This window comes from Pelodiscus sinensis, chromosome 10, assembly GCF_049634645.1.
Source record: "Pelodiscus sinensis isolate JC-2024 chromosome 10, ASM4963464v1, whole genome shotgun sequence".
In the NCBI taxonomy this organism is placed as follows: domain Eukaryota; kingdom Metazoa; phylum Chordata; order Testudines; family Trionychidae; genus Pelodiscus; species Pelodiscus sinensis.
The window spans coordinates 27,086,119-27,112,551 of record NC_134720.1 but is presented as its reverse complement, the minus strand read 5'-3'; the positions used below and the strand labels follow the sequence as shown (position 1 = coordinate 27,112,551).

Here is a 26,433-nt window from a genome sequence, read left to right as displayed (position 1 = left end):
AGACCCCACACTCCTGCACCCTAATCCCTTACCCCAACCTCTCTTCTGCACCCCACCTCTGTCTCAGATGCTGCATCTCCTCCATAGAAAAGCGTGGCTCTTGACCACTTACCAAAATCTTGGAGTGTCTCCCCATCAAGAATTATTGTTCACCCTTGCCCAAGAGGGTCAAAGAATAGTTTAATGGACACCTAGGCCTTATAAAAGGCCAGAGATAGCAGTCTGGGAATGGAACCACAGACAGGGAGTGTGCAAGCTTGAATGGAAAATCCTGAGTCAGGGTCTACAGGAAGCTGGATATTTCACAGGAACCAACCTGGGTGCCTACTGCTCTATACAGAGCAGGAAAGGATGCAAGGGAGAGTCCAGAAGGGGTTGAGAACAGTATTCCAGTGGAACCAGCCAGGGCGCTGAGAGCTCTATCCCGGAGACAGAAACACTCACACAGATAGCACTGAAAGATGCTCATTACAGGGCAGGCTGAAGAAAACCCCCAAAGAACAGAAGAATCTTGTGGTTGTTGGGACTTTTACTAGGCCAGAGGAGGTTATGTTTGTTGTGACTTGACCAGAGGTCTAAACCACATCTCCAGCACAGACCTTCGTAGGGAGACCCAAGAAGAAAGAAAGGAGGCAGGGAGCACTGGCAGTGCCATGGTTGGCCTGCAAGTGGTACTACAGAAAAACCAGAGCCCATGATGCTCCCCCGATACCTTACTAGGGCTGCCATTACTGATGTGCATGTAGTATACATACCTTAAACGTTTAGAAATTGACACATTCTAATAACTGAGCCTAACCTGGAAAAATCAGTAACATTCTAGCCAATCTGCAAAAACATTTTTTAAATGCGAGAGACAAACCAGAGGAAGCGAAGCTGATAAAGCATGGACCCCCACATCATCAAACAGCTGGAAGGCATAGTTCAGTGTAAAAAAAACCAAACAAACAAACAAAAAAAAACAACCAACCAAACCAAAAAACCTACAAAAAAGATCTTGTGCATTGAAGGCCCTGGTGATACTAGACTGAATTCAGCCATGGTTCCAGACCAGTTTTGATTCTGGCTTACTTCAGCCATGTTGAATCTGGGGCAAGGAGCAATTCCCACCCTGGCTTTCTTTTAGTTTCAGCCTCAGTTCTCTTCCCGGGTGACATTAAACCTGCCAGTAGGCTTATTAATATGTTCTTTCCTCATTGATACGCTGGCCCTGCTATGTTGCACCACCTTATGTGATTCTGCCTCTACAATGATTAATCCTTTCTCTGCCAAACTCAAGGCCCTGTCACAGCTTATTTAGCTCAAAGACCAACCAATAAAAGGCATTTCTACAGACTTACTATGTGTTCAAGTCCTAAAAAAGAAGAAGTGCTACAACACACCTCCAGCACTATGCCTTTGCTCTGTTTGAGTACGTCTACACTTGCACCCTAGTTCGAACTAGGGATGCAAATGTAGGCGACCGAAATTGCTAATGAAGCAGGGATTTACTCCACTGAACAGCTGTTTCAAAAAATGAGGCGTAACGTTAGTTTAAACCAAGAGGTTTGGTTCGAACTAACGTGTCCCGGCGCGCACTTTCACTTTCCAAACAGCTGTTCAGCAGAGTAACGCGCCGGCGAGATCATGCTAATGAAATGAGGGATATTTAAATCCCCGCTTCATTAGCAATTTCGGTCGCCTACATTAGCATCCCTAGTTCAAACTAGGGTGCAAGTCTAGACATACCCTGTTGGCGCCGCCCAACAAGCACACAATAACAACATTCCAGAGCTGTCAGCCACAAACCCTCTTTTATACACATTGCAATGTCAGACAACAAGCTTACAAAAGAACCAGAGTGACTATATTTTACACCATTCAACACACATTAGCAATGCATCAGGAAAACAACTTTTATGGGATATACAAGTCCATTTATCTGTACTAGAGACATATGTAGACATTAAGCTATAAACTCAAGTTTTTGATTAAATATGATAGTGGAATTTTTACAATTTAAAATTTGCTACCAGAAGAGCCCATACAAATCAAGTAAATAGAATACAAATGTATTTGTATTGGCAAGGGAAAATATAAAGTGCCTTAGAATCCAAAGTAGATTCTATTGTTCATATGGGATTGTATACCATCAGTCTCAATCATGTATGTTATCCTGTTTCCCTGTAAAAGTTTTTAAACAAAAATCCATGTAAAAATGTAAGGTGATAACCTTTAGCAATACTGAAACATAGCCAGTGAAGTTAACTCTTTATTAGTCAATATCATGAGGAAATTTATAAAACACATAGTACGCATAGAATATATGGTCAACATTCACTCCTGCTGCAGTAAAGGTTAAGTTCAGATACTTCACTCCTTGTAGGCTAATAAATGTGTAATCTCCCTGGAATAGAATGGAAAGATTCACAGTTTTCCAATTATACACCATCCCTTGCCATTATACCAGAGATTGAAATAGTGACATTATAATGTCCAGAATGTAAAGAAGAATTTGAGAGGTTTTAAAAATGTATTGATTATAAATTTTCACTATCTGCATAATAAATTATGTGGCCTTTCAGCAACCTGGTTTTACATGTGGAAGGAAATCAGAGGAAGTTCCAACAACATTTATTAAAAACTAGGGATGTTAGAAAGTGTGTAATCGAATAGTTCTAAAACTGCATCAAATTTTAGCAGTTACATGACTATTCGATAATCTCTGGGGGCTGGTGCCGTCAGCCAGTGCAAGAGCAGTTCCAACTTTCTCAGTATAACTGAACACTGACATCTAGGGGTAACTGGTATTCCAGTCCCAGAACTAGAATTTTGAGAGAGAAATTAAAATACGGAGTTTTAAGCAGATCAGGTGGGGGCAAAAGATCAATACACAAGTCTTTTGCTTCACAACACATGCTCAAATCTGGTCTTTACATTTAAAAGAAAAGATAGCCATTAGGTAACCTGTCTTAGCCACATCATAAAACCCATCACACCATTTGGCAAGGGCCATGGATAGAACTTCAGGGTTATGAGTATCAGCACTGCATGCAATGGCACAGTAGTTAGAGCAAGCTTCCACAACACTTCCTGGCATTGCTCCTAAATTGCTTTACTTTCAGGATTAATAAAATCTACCCCACAAGTACCCTCATACCCACACAAAAATGTCTGCTTACCAAAGGCTGCTGTGGTTGCACTGCTTGGAAACCAAGGGCTGGCTGCTGACCCTGCTGCTGCAACTGAAAGTACATTGCTATGGTAACAATAATAATATGTATACATGTACTATATTATATAAATGATTAATAACAACAGCAGCAGCCTTTTTAGTTGAGAAAGCATATGCTGTTCCAGGGACACATATAATGGAATTTGGCTTTTCACTATTTGTCTTTCTAGGCATGATTTGTGCACTGCTTTAAGTGTTGGTTGAGGAAGGCGTGTTCCTGACTAATATTTGGGAGCTAGACCTTACTTTTCTCTCCATTTGCACAGACAGAGCCACATCTTAAATGATGAATAATGAATATTTACAATACAGTTTTCATAATATCTATTAAAGAAACATTATTGCAGAAACAGATTTAAAAGCCCATCTGTCTGGTATATTCAGTTGTTAACTATAAGCCCTCATAAGTTTATCCAAATTTGTTAATGGCATTAGAGTGAAAACATGAAAATAATTATATCAGTCACAAAAAACAAAGTATTTTAAATATGTGGTGCTTTTTCCTCTAGGTCAACCCCAGCATGCTGTTTTAGTTTTTAATTGCCAAACTGAGATTTAACTACCAAATGGGGCATATCATCAAATCAGAATATGGAAAATATTGTAGATGTGGGCTTTTTCCACCCAACTTTAATTCTGCCATACACATATTTTCATAATACAATAATAATGTAATAACTGAAAAGTATGTATTTTATGTGTGATAATTATCCAGTAACTTGAGGCAAGAAAGGTTACTGGAGAGGACAAAAAAAGCAACACTTTTGAAAGTAGAGCTTGTCACACATCTTTTGACAAATTAATGTTTTGTTGAAAAATGATGATTGTTCCTTGGGTCCAGGTTGATATTTTTGTTCTAAATGAGAGAGAGAGAGAGAGAAACTAATTCCAGAATGAATGACTAAGGCCCTAAATCACCAGGGTATTGATTATTCTGAGATGGGTCTCTCAATCTCTCCTGTTGGAGCTCTTTCACTTTGTACGTATGTACAAACAAACTTTACAACATAAACATTCACTGGACTAGGGTTGGTGGGGGGAGGGGACTGGCTACACAGCATGGCAGCTAAGGCACTCTCCTAGGACACAGGACATCCAGGTTAATGCACTACCTGATTCAGAGAATAAGGCCCCCAATTCACTTTTCATTGACACAACCAAGTGTCCTACCTGAAGGAGTCGCTGTTGTCGTATTTGCTGTTGTCTCTGTCTCATCTGTTCCTGAGGCAGCTGTACCGAGTTAAGGTTTGGGTGAGAAGCTGGGGTTGGTACAGTGTCGAGTCCCCCTCCGACCAAGGAACTCTGTTGCAAAGGCTGATGAGTCAGTCTGAATGAGAAGAATCTATTTCAGGATAACTATATTTAATGTAAAGACAAAGATCAAATACATCTGAGCGTTAAACTCCCTGGAATAAAATTTGAGCTTTTATCTATTTGAAATGCAAGTTTTACAGGAAAGTTGTATTTTTAAGCAAGAATGTTTAGGAAGAAAGTATCCAATAGAAACATCTACAGTGATATTACCTAATAACTGAACTGGATGGTAATATGTTGTTGAAATTAATATATGTATACTAATCAAACTGAAGAGAAGAAATCCAGATTTTCAACTCTTCAGAGTTCAGATGAGCAGCCAGCTTCTACACCGCATATAACATTTATTGTAGAACTAGAAAGCAGACACTGCACCAGTCTTATGATTTAGTTCTAGACAAAAACTATGTTAAGATGAACTTGAGGTTGAGAAAAATCCATAATTTGGAATAAGAAACATTACAAGAACAATGTAATTATCCCCGGAACAAGCATTATAAACTCAGGACATTTAGAGTTAAGTTTAGAACAAATACAAACCTGTTCAAGTATGGAAATGCATAGTTAGTGAACCCAAATAATCTTAATAATAATCTTAATAATCTTTAGCAAAACTCTGCATTAAACACAATTCTGATTAACGCACATTAGACTTTGCAGTCCCAAATGAAACTGATTTTTGAACAAACAAAATACTTTTTAATTTTCTTCCATAATAATATGATGCTGTTCTTAAGCTGAAAGTGATTAAGGTCAAATTTCATAATGTGCCTAAACAGGGGAGTTTTGGTCCGGGAATGTTTTAGAACTGAATTCACAATGAGAAAGAACATCATATGGGATAGGTATAGGTAGCAGGGCAGCGGTCATCGATGGGCAACCTGGGCTAGCTAGTGGGCTGCATGAGTGATCCCCTCCCATTTCAGTGGCCACAAGATTGTTGCAACCAAGATGGTCTCCCAGGAGAGGGTAGTTTTGCTAACTCTACTTGCGTATATAAAATGTCTAGAGTGTGGTGACTGAACCATAGCAGCTCTTTGATTGCATGCAGAGGACGTGCATGGCTCTCATGGTCAATGTTGTGTGCAATCAGCACTCACCTGACTTCACATGCCCTCGCTTAATCTGCATTTGACTTTAGTAATACTGGAAGCGAAAAAAAACCTATGTGAGCAGAAGCCAGCGGAATCTGGCAACCTTCCTTGTGAGCCACAGTAAACAAAATGTTTTGTGGGCCACACGTAGAACCCTGATGGGCCGCAAAGTGCCTGTCACTGGCAAAGGTTATTATTCTCCAAGACTGCATCTACACTGCACTTTAGGTCGAAATAAGACCTATGCAAATTGTGTATCTTATTTTGATGTCTACACAGCACTTACTTATTTTGAAATAAACTGCTATTCTGAAACATCCCTTACTCCTTATGGAATGAAGTTTACAGGGATGTCAGAATAATGAGCCCGTTATATTTTGATATAATGGGCGTGCTCAAAAGATGCAGAATAGCTATTTGGGGATACTGCCCATATCCCGAAATAGTGCTGCAGTTTAGATGTAGCCCAACAGATAAATCAGTGTTACTCCAGAACATGTGGATAGAATTCAATGTGGGACATGTTCTCAAGATGGTGTTCAAGCACTAGATTTCCATGTAATTATTAATGCTTTTTTATTTGTAAACTGTTTACATAAAACTGGGGTGAATGTCTTCCAACAGTGGTGTAATTTACTAATAAGAAGCAGGTGAGGTAATGACATGCCAAAGTTTACAGTAAAAATTCTAAATACACCCAAATTAGGGGATCTCTCATTGGTTGGACACTGAGGGATACAATTCATTTCCTTAACAGGATAGTTAGTTTTGGAACGTGGCTAAAGTTTAGCCAGTTTTGTAACAAACTCAAGATGATTAATGCTTTGTTGTTAGCAGCCCATTATGTAGTCATCAGAAGTTGGAAATTATCTCTTCCCCAACAGAAGAAAAAGTTGGACACAAACTGGATACTGTTGCTGAGCTGAAAAAATGGATTCTTGACCTTCAAGATAAACATCAGTTACTCTACAGTGTGTGGGCTGGGATTATAATTTTGAACAATGCTGAGGACATTCAAAATGAACTGTGAAGCAGAACAGATTGCAAGCACTTCAGGGCAGTGACTCTTCTGACTCTCCTTGTGCAGCATCTAGCATGAGATCTGAAACTGATCAGGGCCCTGTGGCGCTATTCCAATCAGACTAGGATTTTCAAAGGAGCTAAAGGGAACTGAACATTCAAATCCCAATGAACTTTAGTGAAATCTGTGTGCCTAACTCTCCTGGGCTGTTCTGAAAATCCCAGCAGAAACAGATTGAGAAAATGACTTTTATTGCTCCATTCCTGTGCATAAAAATGGCCTTAAACTTTTTTTTTTTTTTTTAAGTTGTGGGAATTGGTGGTTACATTTTTTTCCTGCAGGGTTTTTTTCCCCCCATGATTTGAAATACTGTTGTACCTCTCTAATGTGAGAACCTGGTCCAGCAATATCTATGATCCAGCAGGACCACTGATGTTGCTGGACCTGAGAGACCTGACAGAGGGGTCAGTGGTCAGGAGCCAGACCAGAACCAGGCATCAGAATCAGGCCAGAGGACAGGAGTGTAGGGGCTGGGAGCACAGCCAAGTCAGCAGCAGGAGGCCCATAAGCCTGGTAGGAGAGCCCGGGGCAGACAGCTGAGTTGGTGGCTGGGAGAAGATCATCATGTGAACTGGGGCCACTGGAAAAGCCTGGATACCAGCTGCAGAGGGGCCAGCACTGACTTTCCCTGGTTTGGCAAACTCCTTTATTCCGGACCAGTCAAGTCCCAATGGTGCCAGATCAGGAAGGTGCAACTATAGACCAAGTCCTCAGAATCCTCACCCTGCTAGAAAGGTTTTTTGAGTGTCTGGGTGATGGACATGAGGGTAGAACCTGAAATGCAGCTACCTGCCCCACTACTGGGAGCAGAAAGGATACCAATTCGGAGATCATGTAATGATAAAAATTAAGTTTATGGGGAAATTAAAATACAATATTTTAATAGCTACATATTTGTTTCTAGAATATATTTAAAGTAATGAGGCTATTATTAATAACTACTACTACTACTGGCACACCTTTGGGCTAGGTGCCACGCTTTTAGGATAACCACTCCTGTACTCCCCTCACCTCCATGGCATCCCCCTCCCAAGAATGCCCAATCAAATCTAGAGCCTCCAGCCACGACATGCCTTTGAGCGAGGACCTATGCCCCACTCCCTTCTGACCAGGGTTTAAGGTTGCACAACCCCTAGGTCACATACAGCTCTTTCTCAGCAGAATGTTTATTCTTAGGGCAAAGCATCACAAAGAAAACAAAAAACATTAACACTTCCCCAGGGTTTACTGAGCTACCAGAATTCACCCATCTTTCACATGGGGAGCATAGTGGGCCAGCTCCCCTTCCAATCCTTCAAGAATCCCCCTCCAATCCCCCTCCACTGGCTTGCTCAGTTTGTTTAAACTCACCCTTTAAATACCCCACATTCTCTCTTTGTTGATTTGTCCATGACAAATCCAGCCTGGACCAGCATATGCAAATCCTAGGAGCTAGTGCTTCTCCAAAGTTGTTTACAGTACCACTGGTAGTCACCCCCTACTGGTTTTAGTTCCTACATAGGAGTTGTGGTAACCAGGGCTGTCCCAAGAGGGGCATAGGGCCTAAGGCAACTTCCCCTCCAGAGGCCTAAGCAATGGGCCCCGAGCAACCCCCCACCTTGGGCCCTACCCCTGCCCCTTCCAGAAGCCCACCCCTGCCCCTGACCACCGTAAATTTGCGGATTTGCAGAGGCCTGCATGGCAGCAGCAGGGGTTGGCCCCCACACTGTGGTGACAAGAGATGGAGCCTGCTTGGTTCCAACCTGCTGTGCTGCCCTGCCAGCATGCTGCACCCTGCTCCTCCATGGCAGTGGGAGACAGACTGCCATGGGCCAGGGCGCTCTGCTTCCCACTGCCATGGAGAAGCAGAGTGCAGTGGACCAGGAGAGGGCAGCAAGGCAGGGCAAGGCAGAGCAGACCGCTGGGCTGCTCTGGCTCTTGCCACCAAAGTGAGGGGAGAAGATGACCCCTGTGGCTGCCCTGCACCAGGTAATCCTGCAGGTTGGGGCAGCTGCATCCAGGCCCCAAAAGCATGGGGCCTGGAGTGGGCATCCCAAACCATCCAATGGATGGGACGGCTCTGGTAGTAACTCTCTCCAAAGAGTAGGACGCAAATCTGCATACATTTTTCATGAATTTAATAAAATGGTTCTCAGAGACCCTGCCTGGGGTTACAATATCTGTACAAGCACTTAACAGACAGTCCCCGCTCCAGGTGTTCATAGTGTAAAAATACAAACTAAGCATGCAAAGAGAAGCAGCAGAGGAAAAGGAGGGGAAAATTTGCCCAAGGTCACAGCAGGTTAGTGGCAGATCCTGGAACAGGATCCAGGAAGCCTGATTCCCAGTTCAATGCCTTACCAGCTAAGCCATTCTCTCTCATTAACAGAAAAATGGTCATTGACTTCACTGGGAGCTGCATCAGGCCTTGTGCTATTAGGCATATTTTAGAAATATTTTAGTTCCAGGTCAAGAATGAAGTTGGATGGCGCAGTACAATATCTAAAACAGCATATTATGCCAGATTAAAATCAGGGTTAGTCTCTCCAGCCTTGGTTCAGATTACTCATTTTCGTTATGGGAGGACATATATAACTAATAAATAGAAGCAATGTGTTTCATATTGATTTTGAAACTTAACATCTGCACTGTAAAGAAAGCCAATAACTGTTCTATCTTCTGGTCCCCACAGTTAACGTGATCTCAGAGATGCTTTCAACAAAGTGGGGGTAGTTTTTTAAAGTGTCCTTTAAAAAAAACAGGCTTTGAATTATATCGGTCTTTATTACAATTAGGGATAGATAAATGTGTAGAGTCTGAGATTTTGCAGCTCTTGAAAACTTTTTTTGTTTTCAAAGCTTTTTCATCTAGAATTTAACCTGTTTTTTTTCCCCAAGGATCATTCAGATAAAAATGTGCATTTCTAGACAAAAAGTAAAATTTGCTCCATATTAGGGACAGTAAAACTCTCTAAAAGATAGGTGAGCACAAGTGACTGTCAGAAATACACTGAGCCAGTGGGATTTTCAGAAACACTTGGTATTGGTCTAACACTGCTCTTACTGAAATGGAAGGTAAAACTCTCATAGGACTTCCATAGGAGCAGAGCGAGGCCAACACATGGCACTTTTGAAAATCCCAGACTATATTTTCATTAACATTTCCCTCTTTCCCCCTCGCTACATTGATTAAATGCCCATCCACTCTTCCTGCTTTGTATTCCATTTTCACATCTTCCTCCCTTCTTGTTTTTCCTTCTTCCCCTTAATGCTGCCTCTCTGATAGTGCCTTCTACACAGAAAATAAATTTCACTACATCATTTTCAAACCAAGGATGACCTAAGCAGACAAAACTAATATGCAGATCTTGTGTATCCCAGATTTTCCAACATTTATTTCCTATGAATCCTGCAGGATTTATGCATGTCAACCAGATTGCAGCACTGTGTTACCTTGGTAAATTCTCTGTGTATATGTAAATGCACCTACAGGCAGTCCCCGACTTACGCGGATCCGACTTATGTCGGATCCGCACTTACGAACGGGGCTTTTCTCGCCCCGGAGCTCACGGGCGGCGGGTCACCACCCGTGTCCTCCGGGGCGAGAAAAGCTTCTCCCGGTCTCCCTGGTCTGCTGGGGGGGTCCAGCAAAGCTGCTGGAACCCCCAGCAGACCAGGGACACCCGAGCAAAGCCGACCAGGGACCCCCCCAGCAGACCAAGGGGACAGGAGCAAAGCCGCAGAGCACGCCCGCAGCGGGACAGCCTGGGCGCGCTTGGGCTGTCCCGCTGCGGGCGTGCTCCAAGGCTTTGCTCCTGTCCCCCTGGTCTGCTGGGGGGGGTGCAGCTAGTGCCCCCCCAGCAGACCAGGCTTTTCTTGCCTACCCCTGGGGTAGAGCAGCTGGGGGCTGCCGGGTTGGTCCCGCAGCGCCGCTCCGGACCAACCCGGCAGCACCCCAGCTGCTCTGCCCCAGGCGTCCCCAAGTCAGCCGCTGCTGAAACTGACCAGCGGCTGACTACAGGAAGCCCGAGGCAGAGTTGCTCTGCCCCAGGCTTCCTGGAATCAGCGCTGATCAGTTTCAGCAGCAGCTGACTTGGGGACGCCTGGGTTTCTTAAGTTGAATCTGTATGTAAGTCAGAACTGGTGTCCAGATTCAGCCGCGGTTGAAACTGATCAGTTTCAGCAGCGGCTGACGCTAGTTCCGACTTACATCCAGATTCAACTTAAGAACAAACCTACAGTCCCTATCTTGTACGTAACCCGGGGACTGCCTGTATATACAGAAGGACTCCATTGTGCAGATGCTGCACCAATACAGAGGACTGCCCAATCTGTGAACAATTTATGATCTACAGCAGTGTTTCTGAAAGCGTGCCGCAGAATCATTCTCAGAAATACATTAACTGGCTGCCCCAGTTTGTTTATTTACCGGTGCTATGGCCACGGAGCCTCGTGGCTCCCATTGGCTCCATTTCGTCCTTTGCAGCCAAGGGGAGCCAAGGGAAGTGGCTTGGGCCAGGCCACCCCTTCCTGTGGCCTCCATGGCTGCAAAGGACGAAATGGAGCCAATGGAAGCCACGAGGTTCCATGGCCGCGGCGCTGGTAAATAAACAAACCGGGGCGGCCCGTTAATGTGTCTGAGAGTGACTCCGCGGTACGCTTTCAGAAACACTTATCTGCAGTACAACTTCAAAGGTACAAACATTAGTTATGGAATTCTGATCAACTGGACACCCTCTGGAACTGAAAATGATCCAACGGCATGTGCATGCATGCACACACACAAAAGGCAAATATACTACTGGCTCAGGGCTTCAGCCAGGATATGGGAGGACAGGGCTCCTGTCAGGGGTGGTAGTCATGGCTTCTGACTCTCGAGAGCATCGGGGCTTCAGCCACATTGCTCCCCCAATACCCCAAACCCCCCTCAACTCCCAGCTGCACCCAGGAGCAAAGCCATGGAAACCCTGAGCCCTACTGCCAGCTACCAGGCAGAAGACAGGAACTGCAGCGCAGTTCAAAGATTCCCTGCAGATCTAAGCCATGAGCCCTGGTGCTCCCAAAGTTCAGAAGCCCTGACCTCCCCCTGCCAGGTGCTGCATACCCTGTGGGTGCAGCCCCCATCCTCCCCCAGTGCCTGAAGTCCGTAATGTCTTATTCAGGGTTACAGCCATTTCAGATTAATGAACAACCTCCATTCCCAAGGTGTCCATAATCCTGAGGTTCTACTGTAACTCTAAACAAGAAGCAGCAAGCCACTGTAACAAACAATAGGTGGGAAGAAGGAGGGAGAACAAATGTAATAGCAGCATGACACATCATTAATCTCATTCTAATTAATGGGCATGATTTAAAATCAAGTTTTAGAGCAATATGTCAAGACAGTAATGTCCCTGGATTATAACGAACCAAAAGAACATGTAAAGCCTTACCGCTGAGTGCCTGTTAAAGGCTGAATATAAGCAGCAGTCTGCTGTTGAATGTATCCACTTGGCTGTTGCTGCATCTGTCTTAGTCTTTCCATGAGAGCTGGACTGGAGTGAGTTGCCGGATACGTTCTGGGATTGTAGCTGGGTGAAAGCACTATGCCACTAGCCTGTTGTTGTTGCAAAGGCATCTGAGTACTATACATTGTGTACCCATGAGGCACAGTCTGCATGGAAAACAGCCCAAGGTACAATTTAACAACAGCCACATGTTCATCTCCTTAAGCCATTAAAGAAAAACAGGTAACCTTTATTAAAAAGCTGTATTTGGGCCCTTAGTAAGGCACTGAGCTGTGCGATCATACCAAAGAACAGTTCCCCTTATATTTTAATAGTTGTATTTCTCTTCTTCTAACAGGGTCACTCAGCTGCCGTGTGGTGAATACACGTTTCCATTTTTAATTTAGATCAAGCCTAGATTTCAGTACTTATTCAGATATGATGTCTGGAGTCTTCAGCACCAATGCTTCTTTTGGGGATCAGTAGCATTACAACACAACGAGGGGAACACATCACTGATTCCAATCTCACTGAAACCAGCCTGGAATTCAGACTCAGTACTATAAAGGCATAGGGCTTCAGCCAGCCCCCAGAACTGCCTGCCCAAGCCCTGCCCCTTCTGCCTGATGCTCTGGCCCCTTTCCAGGAGTGAGCGCAGAGCTTCCCTCCGCTTCACATTGCCCAGAGGCCCCGCGATCCCGTCAGCTTCCCTGGGCACACATGGACTTTATAGTATCATTGGGAAAAGATTAGAAACCGGCCAAAAAGATGTTTGACCAAACTGAACTAGGGAATTGCCAATCACTTTTCATTAAGAGTGAAATTCTGAAACCCCACCCACTACTTTAACTCCCAATTAAGCCCTTAACGCAATTCTTAACTCGGTTGTAGGGCACTGCTTGTACCCTCTGCAAGAGGTGAATTTCATGTGTGTACCTTACAACCTGTAGCAAGTGTTCCATAGGAGCAGCTCAGTACCTGTGTCTGCTGTAACCCTGGGTACTGTGGAAGCTGGGGAGGAGGACGTACTTGCTGAGCGAAAATAGCAGCCTGATCTATTGGCTGGCCCTGAAAGACAAAGTACAATTCAAATAAAATCTGCTTATTATGAAACAAAAAGTCTTTCTACTTCTGTCCATGAACCCAAACGGCTCATGCAGTCAAATCTTACACTCATTTTATGAACAGAATTAACCAGTTTCCAATCTTTTTCCTTCAAGAAAATTCTGTTTTCTGACACTGAAATGACCATTGAGCAATAGGGGCATCTACATCCCTCTTGGGGGTGTAGAAAGGTTCTATTTTGTTCCCACCAGAAACACTACTGTAGCACAGAAACTTAGTGAAAAAAGTTCATAATCAAGTCAGTAGAAAGATTGTAATTTAACAATAAAGTCTGGAATACAACTGGCCCTTTTGCATGAAAAGGTAACAAATTCTTGAGGTCAAAGCACTGAATTATGCAGGAGACATAGCTGAGAATAAACTGAGAATAACTTACTTCGATTTGCAAATAACTTTTTAAAGCCATTATGATCAATTATTGTAAGAACCACTCCTCATAACAGAAAGTGCATAAAATGAAAATAAAAGTACATAAAATAAAAATAAGCTATCATAAGGAGCTTCGATATTGCCGTGAAATATAAAAACCTATTGAATAAATAAGCAGACAGACAAGGCAACCATTTCCAGTACAGTCTGAAAACACATGCAGTGCTTTTGACCCTAAAGAGCACAATTTGTTGATTTAATTTTTCCCTCTATATGTAGATATTGAATTGTGACACACTTGTCAGAGTCCATACAAACTAAAGGCACCCAAACAAATAAGGTCAATGGTACAATAGCAGAATTCATTACAATGTAATTTTCAAATCTGAACCCATTAGTGGTTATGCCCTCGATAAATAATAAAATACTAAAAGATTTTAACAGCCTACGACTGTTTTGAGAGTGAAAAACTGGGAGGTGCAATGACACTTTTCTTTTTCTGTGATTCTGATGCCTCAAACAGATGAACTGGACAATCATCCTAGTCAGTATGGGCCAGAGTTTTAGAGTATGTAGGAGTTGCTGTGCTCAGCACTGCAACCCTTAACTGATTTAGGAACTTAAGTCTCCTTTTCAAAAGTGAATGAAGTTTAAGTTCCTAAGGGTATGTCTACACTGCAAAGTTATTTTGAAATAACAGCCATTATTTTGAATTAACTTTAATACCTTCTATACATGCAAACTGCTATTTCGAAATTAATTCGCAATAGCGGAACGCTTAATTCGAATTTGGTAAACCTCATTCTACGAGGAGTAACGCCAAATTCAAAATAGCTATTTCGAATTAAGTGCTGTGTAGACACTTAATTCGAAATGGGGGCCTCCAGCCCTTCCCAGGGAGCCCTGGTGGCTACTCTGGGCACAACCAGGAAAACTTCCTCTCCTCTCCCTCAGCCCCGAGTCCTTAAAGCCCTAAGCCTGCCAGCCCAGAGCCAGCAGTTGCCACCAGGGCCCCTGACCCAGTGGCCCCAAAACATGAGCCAGCAAGCCACTGGCAGCCAGCCCTCCACTGCTCCCCAGGAGCAGTCTGCCAGCTCCCAGGAGCCTGACAGAAACTGGAGAAGGCGGGTGCCTTCCTGGTCCAGGGTGGAGATCATGGACCTTATTCAGGTTTGGGGGGGATGCCCCCAACGTCCATGATCTCCGCACTAGACGGAGGAATGTGGCCGTCTATGGTAGGATAGATGCCAGCCCAGCCACCAAAGGCCACATGCGAACCCAGGAGCAAGTTTGCATGAAAATCAAGTTGGTCTGGTGAGACCCCCCCAACCCTGAGCTTCCCCTCCTCCTTCTTCCCCTTGCTTCCCCCTTCCACCTCATCACAGGTTTCCCCCTCCCCTCTCCCACCCTCTCTCTTCCCCTCTCCCACCTCCTTTTCCCAGTCTCCCCAGAGGTTCATCCCGCCCCCTTCCTTCAGTTTTGTTCAATAAACCAGTTTCTATTTTTGAACATACGTGTCTTTTATTTGACACCAGGAAGGAGGGCTAGGGAGAGGAAAGTGGAAGGACGTGAGGGAGGAATGGGGCACGAGCCCCCGGTGGGGAGGACTGGGGAGTCTCTGAGGGGTGGACACTCTCCTGCAGGGCCTCCTGGATCCTGACAGTCCCCCGATAAACCCCCTGGATGGCAGCCTGCAGCAAGTGCACGAGACGCACCAGCATGCCCAGGGGCAGCTCTGGCTCCATGTGACCGAGTGCTGTGGTGTCCCGAGCGCGGGCACTCAGGACACTCCAAAGCAGGAATGCTTTGCTATCCCTCATCGAGGTAGACAAGCAAGCAGGGAACCCTGAGAACTGTCTGTCTGGGGTGAGGGTAGGGTCCATTTAAGCACGGAGCTCAGTTAGCCTCAGGCAGCAGCTCCACACACTAAGTCCTAACCTGCTGCCCTGCCAGCACTGGTTCCAGCCAGCCTCAACTTCGGTTCAGGGTCCACTCAGTGTGGATGCGCTATTTTGAAATAGCAAAACGCTATTTTGAAATAGTTTTTGTGTGTAGATGCATTAATTTGAATTAACTATTTTGAATTAAGATAACTCGAATTAACGCTGTAGTGTAGACGTACCCTAAGTGACTAAATTACCTTTGAAATAAGATTTAGGCTCCTAAATCATTTAGAGGTTGCAACAGTGAGTGTTCCAGCACCTAAATACCAAAAATTTTGGAACAAGGACTCAAGACACCTGACATTTGCAGAGGTAAATAAAATTACAGGACCTAAGTGTGTCATTCAGATTTTGCATTGAACTTCCCTCTCCCCTCAACAAAAACCAAACAAATCAAAATGCCAAAAAGCAAAACAAAAAATCTGTTTGTTTTTTTTCAATGTGGAGATGATACATAATTTATGTTCACCTGGAAAATAATGCACTGCCAAAAGCAATGTTACGCTCAGAGCCATAAGGGAGACAGAGTAATGCCACTTGGGGATTTTTCCTTTATCGTTCACACTCATCTTGTTGGAAGCTACATACACTATTGAAATGTGAGAGTAAATCTATACAAAAATTAAATAAGTAAATAACAGGTTTACGGTTTAACTATTAATTGGACATTGCCACAAAAAGCATCAGGAAAATAGATCTGGGGAGTAAAGACATTATTGTGGGCTGAGTGGATTCTGCAGAGCTACTGTGACACTCTACTTCAAAGCAGTCCTCGGGAGCCCCCGTATTCACCATTGTCATATAATTATGATACGTTTTGCACAACGTATTCCTTGTGAGGTATCACTTTAAAAGTGTTTATCGGTTGAACATTACTCTCATGTTGGATTGTATGTGCTATCATTGCATGTAGAGTTATGAAGTTTTGTTATGTGTGTTACTGAAATATATTATGAGGTTGGGAATAATCACAACCAGCCTTTCAGGTACAACAACAGAGTAGCCAGATGTACTCATAACACACTAAAGGAAATCCACTCTCCCATCAGCCATCCCAGAAGACTTCTCAGAGAGGACATATAGACAGTGGGCACTGCTTGCCTAATGGATTAGACCCCCCACATCACAAGCATAGACCTTTCCAGCAAGCTGGAAGAAACTATGGAAAAAGTGACATCAGTTGACACTGGAAGAAACATCAGGGGTACAAAAACTTATAACGTGGGAGGATGGTCCCAGGCCAGAAAACAGTTGAGACACAAGTGCTGAGAATTTGTAACCTGTTTGTACCAGTTTGCAGAACTCAGACTGTGAATTTATTTTTGTTTCTTAAGCAACCAACTTTGATCTCTATACTTGTTACTATAATCACTTAAAATCAATCTTTCTATGTTAATAAGTCTGCTTTACACAGGTTGAACCTCCCAAATCCACGATTCTCTGGTCCAGCAATATCTGTGGTCTGGCAGGGCCACTAATATTGCTGGACCAAAGAGCCCTCGAGGTGGGAGCAGGAGCCAGCTAAGAGAACACGGAGCTGGGAAGTCCTGGATGGGCCAGCAGCAGCTGGATGAGGCAGTGGACAGGGGAGTTCCCAGCCAAGGAACCCTGACATCAGCTGGGGTAGGCAGCCAGGAAATCCTGACCCTAGCTAGGGAACCTGAAATGCCGCGCGGCTTCCGCTGGCAGACAGCCCAGCCAGGAACACCTCCCACAGCAGGGAGGGTGGCAGATGGGCAGCCCTGGCTGGGAACCTCAGCTGTGGAACTTGCAGCCGAAGCAGGGCTGGCAAAGGCGGGTGGCCCTGGCTGAGGCAGCCCAGGGAGTTCCCAGCAGCAGCAGAGCCAGCTCCAGCAGCAGCACACTGTGGCTGGGCGATCCTGGCTGTGGAACCCCCGGCGGCAGTAGGGCTGGCGGTGGATGGGTGGCCCCAGCCCAGGAAGCCTGGGGAACACTGTGTGGCAGCACAGCCAAGCTGTCCCAACCAGAAACTCCGGGAGACCTTGGGGCAGTGTGCGGATAGCAGCATAGGAGCCCATGCCAGGCCAGTATTAGTGGGACTAACGGCAGGGTAGGGAACCCAAGGATGAGGAGCCCTGAAGCGGAGCAGCCAACAGGGGAGCTGACCTCCCCTGATCCAGCAAATTCCTTGGGTCAGGACAGCTCAGGTCCCTGGACTAGGGAGGCCCAACCTGTTTTTTTTTTTTTTTTAATCTAAAACAGTATGTTTGGATTGAAGGATTTGGGAAATCTCAACGCACTTTACAAAGGCTGATGCGTGCCTTCTCCACCTCGAGGGAGATGTGGACTTGGTAATGAACTTACACTGGTCAGGCTTCTGACCTGTGAAAGGCAGTACAGTACTGGGGTGCAAGGCTGGGGAGCCGGGAAAGAATTGGCCGGGGCCTCTCTGTTGTTGGTCCGTGAGTGACTGGCCAAGCATTCACGTAACTCAGGCCCCCTGCCTGAGAATATCTGTGTAAGTGCAGCACCTGCCTGAGATTTATAGCTCAACAATATGACACTGTGTGGGGTGGGGATTACCCCAGGTTGGTGGGACACAGGGCTCAGTCCAAGATGCACCCAGGGAATCCCATGACAGAGACATCACCTTGAGAAGGGGTAATTGAGCGTGGCTAGAAAGCCTGACAAAGTCCATCCCCCTGAAGACCGGGGGTTGGTTGTGCTGCACCCTGGGGACAGAATGGTGGAAAGGGCTCAAGGCCTGAACCAAAGGCCCACATTCTTTTCAAGGGGTTCGGGCTGAAGCTCTCAGCAGAGGAGGGTAAGAGGCCCCTCACCTTTGCTATCTTCTTGTTTGGGTAAAAAGTCTCAGAAACTGGAGCTCATTGTCTGTCCTACAAAATGCAGGGACCACAGTTAAAGAAACAAAGATGCCAGAATTGAGACAGAAGGGCACTTTAAAAAAAAAAAAAAACCTTGAAACTAGAGATTTGGGATTTTCGAGGAATTTGGTTTTCAAGAGTCTAAGACCTCCTGCAATCAGTAACACTGTTTCTAAAAGGATTTCAGGAAACCCATGGGCAAGTTTCTACAGGTGGCACAGAACCTAATATGTAAAAGTGTTTTGAGAATATGTATATCAGCCCTTTGTCACCATTGTTTCTAGTGATAAATACATCCAACTGCCAAGGAAGTCAATGGAAAATAGAATTTTGTCCACTGATGCAAAAACCCATTTACTAATGGCCCTGTAACTCTCACTGGCATCAGTGGAAACACTTCTGTAATTTCAGTGGGGGCTGGGCCCTACTTACTTTATTAAGAAAATGCTGAAATGATTTCACAGACAGAACCAAGTTGTAGTCTGGAACTTCCAAATTTAATTACTATTGTTCATAAAATTCATACAGACTTTTCTCAAGAATTAAAAGGTACAATCAGAAGCCCAGCAGACTATGTTTTATGAGTTACAAAGCAGAGCATATTTTTATTTATGACTGCAAATTTTAAATTTATTTATGAGCTATCAGCCAGAGATCAGAATAAATCTATTGATATAAGCCAGGGGATGGCCCATGGCCATCAGGGGCAGGCTGTGAAACATGTTTGCACTGACTGTTCATGGTTACAGTCCCTTGCAACTCCCAGTGGCCCTGCCAGTGGATTATCTTGATGGGCTGCATGCTAATCAAGGGCGGAATTTCAAGAGAAGGGGGCAGCAGCCATGTGCTCCGGGACAGGGCTTGCTTTTCATCCCATTTCCTGGACACTAAGGGAGTGAGGGGAAAGTGCTTGCATTCTATGCATGCCTCTCACACCCGCGGCATGTACTTTCCCCTCACTCCCTTAACTTCTGGGGAACAGGATGAAAAGCTGGCCATGTTCTGAAGCACAGGGCTGCTGCCCTTCCACTCCCCCATTGTCCCAAAATTCCACTCTTACTGTTGACCCCTGGCATAGGCAAAGTGAACTTTAAAACAAAAGGCTTAGCTAGGCAGGGTATAGATCAACTTTATCTAGAGCAACGGGCAACCACAGAAAAATTCTAGAGTGAGAGCAAGAATTCTGTTATTTTTTGATAAATTCTAAAGAGTTATCAGAACAGGCATTATTAAGTAAAGAGTAAAGAAGCATGCAAGTTAATTGGTGAGAAATGGAATCATGCATGCACGTAACAGAAGTGAGCTCTTCTGAGAGTGGATGCAAGCTTACAGTAATGCAATGTTAACTTGTTCCAATCATGTATAAAATAAAATACATCAAAGCTCGCTGCAACTGTCTGGTCATACATTATCTTTTATAGTAAGGCAACAGAATTAGCATAGATCATTTAAGCAGCCTGAGCTACCTCAACAAGGCTGGCAACAAAAACTGTGTTTGGAAACAGAGAGCAAAACACTAATACTTATTTAGTTAGACCATAAACATCATGGTTTGATACCTCCATAACATGAAAGACTCCACTCTATGCCCTGTACAAATCTAGGCATCATTTATTGACTGCGCTCTATCCCTTTGCAGCCAAGTCAGTAAATACAAATATTTACTGCAATTATATAAAACATTAAAATCGCAGCATCCAGCAGATATTTTTACAAAGATGGATTTAGTTTGCCTCTCTCTGTCAATTAGCGTTTTAACAACATTAACAGTGCTCACCAGGACAGGAAGTAAGATATGCAGCCAACTTTGAAACATAACTTTCCCAATCAATAATTCCTTACAAGCCATCAACACAGTGTCTAGAGTATGGACCTCACTAAGCCACAGTAATAAATGAATTTTTAAATAATTCTTTTAAACTTTAAAGAAAAGATTTAGGGTGGAAAAAAACCCCTCTTATTGATGTCAACAGGGCCAGGATTTTACCCTTGTCTGCTAACAAAATGTCAATCAAGAAGCCATTTAGGTCAGATTTTCCAAATTTGAAATGTGCTCAGCACTCAAAATGTCTCTCTGTGATACTTATAGGCAGATTTCTAAAAGACCTCAGCTTTAACAGACCACCCAACATGCTGATAATTTGTTTTTAAACTTGGTCATTTATGTTGATACCTAAATGGGAGCTAAGCTCTATTGAAACCTGGCCCTTGGATAATAGACATGCCAGAGACAAAATACCCTTTTCATAAAAGATTAGCTAGAAAATGTATATCATTTTCTCCAATTTCTGATAAAAACTTTACCTATATTAATACAAAAATTAAAATATGCTACCTACAGATCATAAAACATTTGCCTCTGGGATTTGAAACTGGGATAAGGGGTTACATCCCAATATTCATACATCAACATGCTATGATGATAGTTTTTTACTTGACTTAAAATCTAAAATATATTTATAATAAAACCTGCTTTCTGAGATGGCTCAGTAGGACAAGGGGTGCAGAGCTCAGGCCATGCCTTCATGGGCTCCAAGACAAGCTTTTTGGAGGGTGCCTCCAAATACAATGGAACAAGAGAAAACTTTGCTTCCATAAATGAAATGGAAAAACTACCATGCACTTAAGCAGGAGCAGGAGCAGGCCAATGCCCACAATCTGAATGAAATTAAGTGCTTCTTTGGAACGCCAGATAGCATGAAAAAGGGTGCTGAGAAGCATGTTGGCCACACTACTTTTACAGCTCATCAGTCAGTCAGTCCATGGAGCAGTAGTGGAAACACTGTTGCAGAATCCCATAAATTTCATTTTATTACATGATTAAACCTGTCATAATAGAAGCTCAAATAAGGGAGGCACAGGAAGGTAAAAATGGGAGCATATCCAACAATCGGCATGAAGTTATGGGCAGTATGTGACTATATGGATCATGCTTAGATGCATTTGACATCAGAAACATCTCTTCTTTATTCTAATCTTTAAGAACAAAAAGTATTTAAAACGGGAAAATAATAAATGAATGAAAAAAGTTACTGGAAACATTTGTCATAAGGAAATACTCCACGTGTGCAAGTGTATATGTAATCTACACACATGAACACATTCTGAGTAACAGGGGAGCTCAAAGCATATCGTTCTCATTTATAGCAAATTGTGCATTGAAAGAAATGCATGTTTGTGCAAAAGGAGAAAAAAGGGTTGAAGACAGCAGGTGGTTACCATTATGTTGTCAAAGCCTTCTTGAAGACCTACGGCAGTGTTACAGACATCCTAAAGAAAAAGGACAAGCGAGAAAATGGCAAACAACATAGAGAATAAATATTAGCTTTGGTTCATCAACAAAGATGTTCCCTTAATCCAAACAATATATTGTACGTGAATTATTTCAGTTTACATAATAATCTTTATAATATGGCTATTGCACTGATGACCAAAGACTAGTGACGTTCTTTCCTATGTCTTAGAAATAATTATTACTTTACCTATATCTCTACCATCAGCAGTAACACAATCCACTTACCAAATGTCTTCTCTTTGGAGACTTAGTATCAGATATTTTATACACTTTTATTTTTAATCTTTTTGCTATTTGAAGAAGACTCTGATAAATATGATCCAAGACAAATGATTTCAAATGTATCTCGTGTTTCAGTTTTGCATAAGCTATTTACAATAAATGAGTTTAAGAGTAAAAAGCTTCATAGTATCACAGAAGGTCTGAGACCTGACCAGAACTCTCATTTCTTGGCAAAAGAGGGGAAAAATTGCCTGGAAGATCTTAACAGGCTTGGCCAAAGCTAGACACCACCAGACAACATGCTCTGTGAAATGTGGTCACTGAAACAAAGCTATTATTAACAACAACATGTCCTCAACAGTCCACCTCTCAGGCTATGTCTACACGGCCAGTTTTTTTTCGACAGAAGATATGCAAATCGCACTCAGCGTATATTCTGCTGATCCTTTTTGTGGAAGAGGTTTTGCCACTAAAAAGCCCTGCAGACAGGGCCATTTGTTGGAAAAAAAACCCCTTTTGCGCAAGATCCCTTATTCCTCAAAAAATGAGGTTTACAGGATCTTGCGCAAAAGGTTTTTTTTCTGACAAACTGCCGCATCTACAGGGGGCTTTTTAGCGGCAACACCTCGTCCGCAAAAAGGATCGGCAGAAGATATGCAAATGAGTGTGATTTGCATATCTTCTGCCGAAAAAACCTAGTAGTGTAGACAGCCTAAGAGAATGCTCAAGTTCCCAAACACTATTGCTTGCACAGATAAAGGGGAGTCTCTGGTTTGGAAATTGGGATCAACTGTCCTGGATTAGGAAATAATTTTCATTGGGCCAACTTCTGTTTGTTAGAAAGACAAACTGTCAAACTACATCTCTATGGCTCTTCCTCAGGTAAAGGTACTCCAAGTGACATAGGTAAATGCAAGGTGCAACAGTTTGTTTAATATAACCACCAAAGTTGGTCCAATAAAAGATATAACCGCACTTTCCTTCCCTCTCTAACATCCTGAGTCCAACATGGTTTTGGCTACCCTGAATATTGGATTAGGAAAGGTACATCTGAACATGCAAACTGACCAAGAAAAAACAGGTTCTTGAAACAGGAGGAGAACTGATATTCAGAGAGCAAGGGAGGCTGCTAGTCTCAAAAGAAAGGGGATTACCTTCAAGAGATGTAAGCTATTCAACCCTTCCCTTTTTATTACTGTAATTTACCTGAGAATATCTTTCCATTTTCCCTTTATTTACTTACACACACACACACATACACACACAGTTTTATGCACACATCCCCAAACAGAATTTACAAGGAGAGAGGCTATTGTGAGAGCAGCAGTGGGAAGCCTCCAGATTCCAGTGGGAACTGTGGCCAGTGGGAACTGTGAGCAACTGTGCCTGTAGGTGCTCAGGTACACACAGTGTCTGGTGACATGCCAGCAGCTAACCCAGACAAAACACAAGGAGGTTCCCCACTTCTGGTGTGGAGTTCCTGGTGTCTAATCACAATGAGCTGGTGTTGCTATCAGGTCACAGAAGGTGAACACAAGGGGAGACGTCAACAGGCCAGGGAGGAGATGAGAGCTGGAGGAGGTGCAGGTCACAGAGATATGAATACCACCTGTGTACACTTTCCTTGCTCTTCTCCATAGGTCAAATCCTTAAAAGTGTTGTGTGCCTGCTTACCTGAGACAGACTAAGCATTTTCACACATTGAAATCAATGGGATTCAAGGGCAAGTAGTAGTTTTGCATTATCAGTTGAAAAGCTGCTTACAGAGAAACCAGTTACTTAGCAGCAATGAGATTACTTCACCTGAGGCACAACTCTTTAGTAATAAGAATATAAGAACGGTCGTACTCGCTCAGATCAAAGGTCCATCTAGCCCAGTAGCCTGTCTGCAAACAGTGGCCAGCACCAGGTGCCCCAGAGAGGGTGGACGGAAGACAAGGATCAAGCGATTTGTCTCCTGCCATCCTTCTCCACCCTCTGACAGACAGAGGCCTGAGACACCATTTCTATCCCCTGGCTAATAGCCTTTTATGGACCTAGCCTCCATGAAATTATCTAGCTTCTCTTTAAACTCTGTTATAGTCCTAGCCTTCACAGCCTCCTCTAGCAAGGAGTTCCACAGGTTGACTACACACTGTGTGAAGAACAACTTTCTTTTATTAGTTTTAAACCTGCTACCCATTAATTTCAGTTGGTGTCCTCTAGTTCTTCTATTATGGGAACTAATAAATAACTTTCTTTATGCGCCCTCTCAACACCACTCATGATTTTATATACCTCTATCATATCCCCCCTCAGACTCTTTTTTTCTAAACTGAAAAGTCCCAGTCACTTTAACCTCTCTTCATATGGGACACATTCCAAACCTCTAATCATTTTAGTTGCCCTTTTCTGAACCCTTTCCAAGGCCAAAATATCTTTTTTGAGGTGAGGAGACCACATCTGTACACAGTATTCAAGATATGGGCGTAGCATAGTTTTATACAGGAGCAGTAAGATATTCTGTGTCTTATTTTCTATCCCTTTCTTAATAATTCCTAGCATCCTATTTGCCTTTTTGACCGCCGCTGCACACTGTGTGGAAGTTCTCAGAGAACTGTCCACGATAACTCCAAGATCTCTTTCCTGATTTGTCATAGCCAAATTAGACCCCATCATACTGTACATATAGTTGGGGTTATTTTTCCCTGTTGTGCATTACTTTACACTTATCCACATTAAATTTCATTTGCCATTTTGTTGTCCAATCACTCAGTTTGGTGAGATCTTCTTGGAGTCCCTCACAGTCTGCTTCTGTCTTGACTATCCTAAACAGTTTGGTATCATCTGCAAACTTTACAACCTCACTGCTTACCCCTTTCTCCAGATCATTTACGAATAAGTTGAAAAGGACTGGTCCCAGGACTGACCCTTGGGGGGACAACACTAGTTACCCCTCTTCATTCTGAAAATTTACCATTTATTCCTACCCTTTGCTTCCTGTCTTTTAACCAGTTCTCAATTCAAGAAAGGACCTTCCCTCTTATCCCACAGCAATGTAATTCACACAAGAGCCTTTGGTGAGGGACCTTGTCAAAGGCTTTCTGAAAATCTAAGTATACTATATTTACTGGATCCCCCTTGTCCGCATGTTTGTTAACCCCTTCAAAGAACTCTAATAGATTAGTAAACCATGATTTCCCTTTTAGAGAAACCATGCTGACTTTTGTCCAACAAATTATGTTCTTCTACATGCCTCACAATTTTATTCTTTACTATTGTTTCGACTAATTTGCCCACTACTGAAGTTAGACTTACCGGTCTGTAATTGCCAGGATCACCTCTAGAGCCCTTTTTAAATTTTGGTGTAACGTTGGCTACCTTCCAATCATTAGGTATGGAAGCCGATTTAAAGGATAGGTTACAAACCACAGATAATAGTTTAGTAATTTTCCATTTGAGTTCTTTTAGTACTCTTGGATGAATGCCATCCGGTCCCGGAGATTTGTTGACATTAAGTTTCTCTATTTGTTTCAAAACCTCCTCTAATGACACTTCAATCCGGGACAGTTCCTCAGATTCACCACCCACAAAAGAAGGTGCAGATTTGGGAATCTCCCTAACGTCCTCAGTCATGAAGACTGAAGCAAAGAAATCATTTCGTTTATCTGCAATGGCTTTATCGTCCTTGACTGCTCCTTTTATATCTCGATCGTCTAGGGGACCCACAGGATTTTTAGCAGGCTTCCTGCTTCTAACGTACTTAAATATTTTGTTATTTCTTTTTGAGTTTTTGGCTAGCCGTTCCTCAAAATCTTTTTTTACTTTTCTTATTAGATTTTTACACTTGATTTGACAGTGTTTATGTTCCTTTCTATCTATCTCACTAGGATTGGACTTCCACTTCTTAAAAGATGCCTTTTTGTCCCTCACTGATTCTTTTACATAGTGGTTAAGCCACAGTGACTCTTTTTTAGGTCTCTTGCTATGTTTTTTAATTTGGGGTATACATTTAAGTTGGGCCTCTATTATGGTGTCTTTAAAAAGTTTCCATGCAGCTTGCAGGGATTTGGCTCTAGTCATTGTGCCTTTTAATTTCCGTTTAACTAACCTCCTCATTTTTGTGTAATTCCCCTTTTTGAAATTAAATGCCTGAGTGCTGGACTGCTGAGGTGTTCTTCCCACCACAGGAATGTTAAATGTTATTATATTATGGTCACTATTACCAAGCGGTCCTGTAACGGTTATTTCCTGGACCTGATCCTGCACTCCACTCAGGACTAAATCGAGAATTGCTTCTCCCCTTCTGGGTTCCTGTACCAGCTGCTCCAAGAAGCAGTTATTTAAGCCATTGAGAAATTTTATCTCTGCTTCTCTTCCTGAGGTGATATGTACCCAGTCAATATGGGGATAATTAAAATCCCCCATTATTACAGAGTTCTTTATTTTGATAGCCTCTCTAATCTCCCATAGCATTTCAATGTCAG

The 26,433-nt window shown here is 43.2% G+C and overlaps 1 protein-coding gene across 9 annotated transcripts in view; it reads right to left on the bottom strand.

The window, feature by feature from the left end:
- MED12L (mediator complex subunit 12L) overlaps positions 1 to 26,433 on the bottom strand; it is a 348,149-nt gene that overhangs the window by 8,598 nt on the left and 313,118 nt on the right. For 5 of the 9 annotated variants that reach the window (XM_075937723.1, XM_075937724.1, XM_075937726.1 and 2 more), the window contains 4 exons: positions 13,104 to 13,235; positions 12,114 to 12,334; positions 4,385 to 4,541; positions 3,162 to 3,224 (listed from right to left, as the gene is read on the bottom strand). In XM_075937723.1, the coding sequence (XP_075793838.1) occupies positions 3,162 to 3,224; positions 4,385 to 4,541; positions 12,114 to 12,334; positions 13,104 to 13,235 (573 nt within the window). Of the gene's footprint in view, positions 1 to 3,161; positions 3,225 to 4,384; positions 4,542 to 12,113; positions 12,335 to 13,103; positions 13,236 to 21,669; positions 21,721 to 26,433 lie in introns of all 9 variants that reach the window. The other 4 variants (XM_075937725.1, XM_006115947.4, XM_075937730.1 and 1 more) reach the window with 2 other exon arrangements.